This window comes from Camelina sativa, chromosome 17, assembly GCF_000633955.1.
Source record: "Camelina sativa cultivar DH55 chromosome 17, Cs, whole genome shotgun sequence".
Classification (NCBI taxonomy): domain Eukaryota; kingdom Viridiplantae; phylum Streptophyta; class Magnoliopsida; order Brassicales; family Brassicaceae; genus Camelina; species Camelina sativa.
In genome coordinates this window covers 15,058,295-15,065,979 of record NC_025701.1, presented here as the reverse complement: position 1 = coordinate 15,065,979, position 7,685 = coordinate 15,058,295, and the positions used below count along the sequence as shown (strand labels likewise).

At 39.8% G+C, this 7,685-nt stretch overlaps 2 protein-coding genes across 3 annotated transcripts in view; one reads left to right on the top strand and one right to left on the bottom strand.

Annotated features, from left to right (window-relative positions):
- The window catches only part of LOC104757268 (loricrin-like), a 3,746-nt gene extending 1,489 nt beyond the window's left edge, over positions 1–2,257 (bottom strand). The window contains exons 1-3 of one of the 2 annotated variants that reach the window (XM_010479996.2): positions 1,431–2,257; positions 628–1,299; positions 302–344 (exon numbers count right to left, since the gene is read on the bottom strand). In XM_010479996.2, the coding sequence (XP_010478298.1) occupies positions 302–344; positions 628–1,299; positions 1,431–1,494 (779 nt within the window). In that variant the 5' untranslated portion in view covers positions 1,495–2,257. The remainder of the gene's footprint in view (positions 1–301; positions 345–627; positions 1,300–1,430) is intronic. The other variant, XM_010479995.2, reaches the window with a different exon arrangement.
- The window catches only part of LOC104757266 (RNA polymerase II degradation factor 1), a 5,672-nt gene continuing 1,029 nt past the window's right edge, over positions 3,043–7,685 (top strand). The window contains exons 1-10 of the mRNA XM_019238924.1: positions 3,043–3,232; positions 3,628–3,671; positions 4,020–4,137; positions 4,209–4,323; positions 4,672–5,201; positions 5,642–5,885; positions 5,975–6,260; positions 6,473–6,634; positions 6,813–7,313; positions 7,414–7,587. Coding sequence (XP_019094469.1) covers positions 3,043–3,232; positions 3,628–3,671; positions 4,020–4,137; positions 4,209–4,323; positions 4,672–5,201; positions 5,642–5,885; positions 5,975–6,260; positions 6,473–6,634; positions 6,813–7,313; positions 7,414–7,587 — 2,364 coding nt within the window. The remainder of the gene's footprint in view (positions 3,233–3,627; positions 3,672–4,019; positions 4,138–4,208; positions 4,324–4,671; positions 5,202–5,641; positions 5,886–5,974; positions 6,261–6,472; positions 6,635–6,812; positions 7,314–7,413; positions 7,588–7,685) is intronic.

Here is a 7,685-nt window from a genome sequence, read left to right as displayed (position 1 = left end):
TCCCTGAGCAGTGGCATTAGTATCCCAATTGCTGTAAATATTGAGAGAAGGCTATGTGACACATGTGTTGCTGAACTTGGAAGCCCTGTTGGCTCTGCCACTCCGAATGGTGGTCCAGAACCAGTTGTGCCTGTAGTTGGAGTTGTTATTGGGGGTGGGTATGTAGATGATGGTGGGGAATTAAAATCTGGTGGACTCATTTGACTTGGTGGGCTTGTGCTGCATTTGGCGTAAAAATCACTGTTATTTTTGTCACTTTTTGGCAGGTTAAGGCGCTAGTTTAGTGGAAAGAGACACATACCTGACTGTTCCTGATGATGATGAGAAGTGACAGCTTCCTTTACCTGGAGCAGTGTAAGAGCAGATATAAATACCAAGTCTCAGATTTATCTTAAGCGTAAAAGGTGAAAACTCTAGTCGTTATGGAGCTCTTTGACAGAATCATATGGTGGGGTAGTATTACTAGGTTCATGAACTAATTCTAGACACTCAAGTAGCTTACACAACCCATAGGTAGCAAAGACAAAGGAAACATGGATGCTGTGCAGGTAACTTAACTCTAGTTTCCTGGCTCTTATGATTAAAATCTTTGTAGACTTTTGCATAAAAATTTGTAATATGTCTTACTTGGATCTGTACTGGTAAGTTGTGCTGCCCCTCCAAAATTGCAGCTGTCTGAACCAGGGTGCTTTTGGTAATAACTATTGAAAGCAAAGGAAGCATGATCACGAATAGTGTTAGGCTCGTAACAGGCTGCACCTTGTTGGATCTGGCCACAATCAGCTCCTCCATACCCACATGCGTAATCCAAAGCCACCTGTAATGATGTTGGCGAAGCATTTGCTTTCGCTATGCACCACTGGCCACTGCCACCACCACCACTTCCACCTGCACCAGTGTCACCGCCACCACCAGTTGCACCACCACCTCCTGCACCGGTGTCACCTCCTCCTCCGCCACCAGGTGCACCACCACCATAACCGCCGCCACCTCCTCCACCTGCACCAGTGTCACCACCTCCACCAGGTGCATTACCACCACCGTAACCACCACCAACATCACCGCCACCACTTGGAGGCGAGGTACCATCAAGTGGTGGGTAACCACCGGTTGGTGTGGTACCATCAAGTGGTGGATAACCTCCAGTTGGTGTAGTTGTTGGTGTTGGACCTGGGAATGTTGAGGTAGGCGGTGATGGTTGGGTTATGGTTGGTGTGGTGGTACTACCACCGGGAGCTGTAGGATTAACAACTGGTATATCACCTTGTCCTCCCTGACCCTGAGCTATAACATCTAGTGCTGAAACCAATCATAAAAAAAATCAGGTCAGTTCGTTGCATCCTTCCATAACAAAATATTTCACAATTCGCAGGAAAAGTAAACAAAGCTTATTCACTATTCTAATAATGTATTAGACGCAGGAGAATTACGTGAAGTGATTAGAAGACATAGAAGCATGATGGAGAAACATCGAGAAGCTATACGGTGAGTCATTTTCTTTCCGTTTCTGTATAGTTGAAAAGCGTTTGAGATGAAAAAAGAGAGATAGTCTTCAGGTAGTTCTTTGGATTTGGTAGAGGAAAGAAAGAATGGTTGCGAAGAAGTTCCCTCTCAGGTGATAGATATATGTTATTATAAAGATGAAGAGAAAAAGAGAATCATAGAATCAAAGATTTCTTGGGATGGGAGAGAGAAGGGATGCGAAGACATGTAGGAGAGAATATAAGAAAACTTGAGAAAGGAGAAAATAGCTAGGAAGCTAGAAGAATCGGCAAGCAAGAGAAAACACCATAAAGAGGAAAAGGTATTTACAGATAAACTTATAGTACATGAAAAAATATATAAGAAGCTCCTTCTTTCTTGGTGGGAAACTTCAAATCTCATCAACTCCGACTGATAGTAACTAAGATCTGAGATGGGGAATGTGGTGAAAAAGAGATTTTACAAAAATAACTCGAACTAGTTATTTTCTTAACTTAATTTCTGTCTTATTAATTGTATCAGTAGCAAGATTATGACATATGGAGATCATAGCTCTCTCACCAAATATACTTTTTTAAATCAACCCTGATATTTGGAGCATTTGAAGATTATTTTGTTATAAAGCTAAAAAATAAGCTAGGAGAGGTCCTTTTTTAACTGTTGCATGTCGTACTAAATCGAACAACACAAAGTCCAAAGACTTGTAGGTAACTGAAAACAACGAAAAGGTAAAGTGTTTCCTATGAAAAACATAAGGAATCTGCTCATTAAACCCAGTTGCGATTCTCTCTCTCTCCCTTTAGTTGTTTCTTCCCTTCTAAATAAGTGTTTCTTTTCCTTTCATTTGTTACAAACCTTTTCCGTAATACAATCTTTCTGGTTGTTTATATATTTAGAAAGTTCATGTGCTTAACTTTGTCCAAAGTTCATAATCCAAAACTAGTAATCTTTCATATGAAGCGATATAAATCCAAATCAATCGTCACTTAAACTCTTTTCTTATCATGTGTAGATTGATTGATGTCTGAGAGCTAGTATTAAAAAGTAGTATCCAACGAAAATATTGGCATAGAATAGAAATGCGGATGATGTCACACACAGACACAGAAGAAGTTTTTAAAAGATTGATCATGTGAGTTGCACATGTAAAAAAAGTCTTACATTACTCATCTTTACATAAATTCAAAATTAGACAAAAGTGTACCATGTCTGAATCTCATTAAGTGGTATTGGTTCGGTTTGATTATGAGACAGTTGGTTAAAACCGGTACAGTAATTTAACAATTTTGAAAAGGCAATAGAAAAAAAAAGGAAAAGAAACAATTAGGTGAAAAAAATCTCTCTTTCTATCGAGAGAGGGTTTCATTCATTCTACAGATATATCATCTCTCTCTTCCCGTCTGCTTCCGTTCTTCGTCTTCGTCTTCTTTCGTATTGTCGCGAGACTAAAGAGAGAAGAAGCCACACAAACAAAAAAATAAAGCTTTCGTTGTTTCGTTTCAGATCTAAGAGAGGGAGAGAGAGGTAGAGAGAGACAGCTTTTTTAAAAGGCAGATAAAGATGAGCAATAAGGTGGGCGGCGGCGGAAGTGCCGGAGGGAGGAAAGCTAATAGCGATATCCCGTCAGGGTCTAGAGAAATAGTAAAAAGCTTGAAGGAAATTGTAAACGCTCCCGAGGCTGAGATCTATGCTATGCTTAAAGAGTGCAATATGGAGCCTAACGAAGCCGTTGCTCGCCTCCTCTCTCAAGGTTACTCCTTTTTATTTTTAATTTAATTTCCTTCCCAATCCTCTGTGTGTGTATTTGTTTGGTGAAGAAAAATAGGGTTTTTATGTATCCTGAAGAGAATTGACTGATTACTCTGAGGGTTTCTATTAGGGTTTGATTGGGGTTTTGATTCTGAATCGACTAAGTTTTGTTTTTGTGTTTGTGCATTTAGTCATTGTCTTAAACTTGCTTCTCCGTTAATGGTTTTTGTGTTCCCCTTGCAAGTGTCAAACTTTTCTAGCTGGTTTTGGTTTCTGATATCATCTACCTTCTTAGTTCGTTCATGATCTTTAGTTTCTCCCTGTCCAAGGCCCGTCTTTGTTGCAGTTGGCGTCTATTACTGATACTGATACTTATTTTTTCTCTTTGTATTTCAGATCCATTTCACGAGGTAAAGAGCAAGAAAGAAAAGAAGAAAGAGGTGAGTCAATCCTGTTAACTCGTATTCTTATGGAATAATAGACAAAGGAAGTGCCTTTTCGTGTTCAGTGTTGGCATTTTAAACGCAAACTATTGGCACAATCTGTGTATTAGTACATCCCTAGACTATGTGTGATAACATTTTGTTTCTAGTACACAATTTCGACATTGACAGATCTACTGATATTGAAATATTGTCGCTGTGATGTTTTTATACCTGAGGATGACTCCTGAGTGCCTTTAAACGTGTCCTCATGTTGTACCTGACTCTAGATATTTTGCTGGAATAAAATGAACTCTTGTTTTAGCTTGTTCATTTTGATTTAATTTTGTTTTTCTTCTTATTTAGACTAGGGATACACCGGATTCTCGGCCTCGTGGTGCTAATAACACGTATAACCGTGGTGCTAGAGGTGGTTCTGATCGTTATAGCGGGCGAGGTGGATCTACCCATTTCAGCTCTACAGGTATAATTTTGATCTCTTGAATACATAAGATTTAACTGTAAGAATCATGCTTATGTGCTTCTGTTGTTCAGATTCTGGAAACTTCCAGGGCAAATCTACAAACAAGAAAGAGAGTGGACCACAAGGTTACACAGCTTCTTGGTCTTCTGCTTCTGGAGTGACGGACTACCATCAGACACAAAACAGGTTCTCCCTTGAGTAGCTCTCTTTCTTTTGGGAGTTGGGAGTTTGAATGCATATTGAATCATTTAGTTACTCATTTAGTTACTCAGTTGAATTTATATGAATTATGGCTTAGGTAGGTAGTAGAATATCAGAATTATGTATACTGACGAGAAATCTTAATTTCTGGTGTCGTATGATGAGGTCAGATATGGTTATTGAGTTTTCAAGATCATGGATTACAGTTGAATGCGGTCCTTATAGACCTTAATTTTTTCATTAGACATTTCACTTTTGTAGCTTATTTTTCCTTGAATTATGTTTTGTACATGATTTCATTTGGGTCTCATGTATGCTGTGTATCTTTTGCAGTGATTCCGTCGCTACGGAAAATAAATTGTCATCTGTTACTTCGGGTGATGTAATATCATCATCACAGCCGGCTTCTGGACATCAAACTGCATGGTTTGGCGCTCCAGGTCAGAGGTCTATGGCTGACATTGTGAAGATGGGTATACCACAGAACAAGACAATGAAGCAAAATGTCAATATGCGTTCTGAGATAAGTCATGAGCATGAAGCTAGTGCAAATCAGCAGGTCCCTGTTAGAGATGAATGGCCATCGATTGAGAAGCCACTGGCACCTCGTACATCTTCTGTATCAGTAGCACCAGCAGAATCAGAGGTATGCAATGGTCCAGCTGAATTCCAATCCGATAGAGGAGAGCAACATTTGAAGGACCGGTTAGAAAATATACATTTAGCAGAAAATGAACCTTCTGAAATTCGTGGAGTCGATCATGTGCAAGCTGACTCTGTTCAAGAAGATGACTCTGCAGTTTCATCAGAATTTGATGATAATCCATATCAGACACAGAACCATCCAGTAGAGCACCACAAAGGTAAAAAAATTTGAATCTTTATAATATGTTTCTCATTGCTTTATCTCAGATATACATGCTGGTGTGTGTTTGTCTGGTTTTGTTTTTCTATTGAAGGGTATATGTTTATGCTGTGAATGACAATGTCTTTTCATCAATTGAATCACAATGATGGCTTGTGTGTGCAATTATGATCAATATTTTTTGTTTCTGTTCATATTGGGGTGGGCTTGTGTTTATTGATCATTGGAATATAAATAGGCTTATTATCCTGCCGGGGGTGATGAAAGATACTTTGTTGTTTGGTTTGTCCTGAAACAGTAATTTTTCTGTTCTTCTTTTTTTTTTAATTCGGTGGTAAAGATTTTCAACAGAAAGATATGTTAGAGAATCAGAAGCTTATGAGGATCTTTTGGTATTCTTGATGGTTTTTAATTCACTGTCTCGTTATCACTTTTCAGATGAAGATGATGTTTCGTCTCGTCCAGCCAATTATCAACAACAAACCGTAGATAGTCATGATCAAGAAGCCTCACATGAAGAAGATAGACCTGCTGTTGTAATTCCAAACCATTTGCTAATCCATACCGAAGAATGCTCGCAATTAAGTTTCGGAAGCTTTGGAGGTTTTGGATCAAGACCTTTGAGCAACAACGTAGAAGAGACTTCTGATGTAGCTCCACAGATTGAACATTCAGATGCAAGGTAGTCCGTTACTCCTTTTTTATTGTTTTTTCTAATTTTTTAACTGTTTTTTTCTATATCCTACTTACCAATATCTTACTTGTTTGCAGAAATACTGAGTACTATGCCGATGAACATCTTGAAGGTACAGCCAATGGAAATATGGTCCACGCACCTGCTACTGAAAATTATGATGATTCTTTAGAGTCAAGGCGAGAGGTTTTGAAGCAAGAAAACTCTGAGGGCGCTCAGGAGCACCAGTACACATTTGCTCAGTCTGAGCCAGGGTATGCGTATGAAAATGCTAAGCAGCAGCAGATGAATACTGTATATGATGCCTCACAGACAAATGCACAGAATCAGATGCAGAATCTTGCTTCGTTATCAAATGTGATGGTAAGCTACCTGTGCGTTGCTTTTCATAGCAGGACCAAATTTTAACGGTTTTGAAAATCCTAGATATTTGTGAAAGCTTCTGAAAGAATCTCGTTTTGCTTTTTCTAAATAATGCATTCAAGCTGTTCATATTTTTTTTGAAAGAGCTCTGAAGTGATGCCCATGTAATCTTGAATGTTAACATTGGTTCTTGTTCGTTTTTGTCTCAGCAGGGGTATACACACTCAGTTCCCAACGCTTTATTTGCACAAACAGCACAAAGTGTGAGGGAACTTGAGTTCCAGTATTCACCTTTCTCAGTTGCACAGTCTCTGCAGTCAAGAAATAGCAATCATGCTTCATCACTTGGTGGCCAAAGCAATTCCATGCCAGAGGTAAATCCCTTTCGGTTTCTCTTAGCTTTTTCTATTCAGAAGTAGTAATGTGTTGTTAGTTGTCACATAGGTACTGCTGTGTTTACTTAGCCAAAGGCAGTAGTTACTTCAGAATCGAAAACTGAATTTCGAGATTCTGGATTTGTATGATTTTGATTTATGTTCTTTTACATTGCAGGCTCTCCGAGGCAGTGGAATTCCGGCAACGCAGCCAGCTCAGCAAACCTTACCTAGTGCTAATATCGCTACTGGACCAGCTCTTCCTCAACAGCTTCCAATGCATCCTTACTCTCAACCCACATTGCCTCTAACGCACTATGCAAACATGATCAGTTATCCTGTTATGCCTCAGAACTATCCATATATGCCATCCGCTTTCCAGCAAACATTTGGTAACAGCTCATACCACCAGCTAGCTGCCTCATTGCTTCCGCAGTACAAAACGAATGTCTCTCCCGGTAATTTGCCTCAGTCTGCAACGGCGCCTGCCTCCGCTTATGGATTTGGAAACTCAACCAATGTTGGCTCTGCTGGAAGCTTCCCTGTTAACCAACAGTCTGCTCCTACCGGTACAGCACTCGGTTATGAAGATGTTCTTAGTTCTCAATACAAAGAGAGTAATCATTTGCTGGCACTTCAGCAGCAGCAGCAGCAACAGCAACAGCAGCAACAACAGCAGGTACCTACTCTTTATGTTCAATTCCTTACCATTTTTCTTTTGGTTTCAGACATGAACCATTTGATGACGTTTTTTTTTCTCTTTTGGTTTAAATTTTCAGAACGAAAACTCGGCGATGTGGCATCACGGTCATGGTTCCAGAACCATGTCAGGTGTCCCAGCTAACACGTACTACAACCTCCAAGCACAGCAGCAACTACAACTACACCAACAACTACAACAACAACAACAACAACAACAGCAGAACCAGCAAGCAGCGGGAGGATATCGCCAAGCTCAGCAACAACAGCATTATGGATCTCATGGATACCCAAATTTCTATCAGTCCCAAACTGAAATGTCACTCGAGCGCCAGCAGCAAAACCCTAGGGA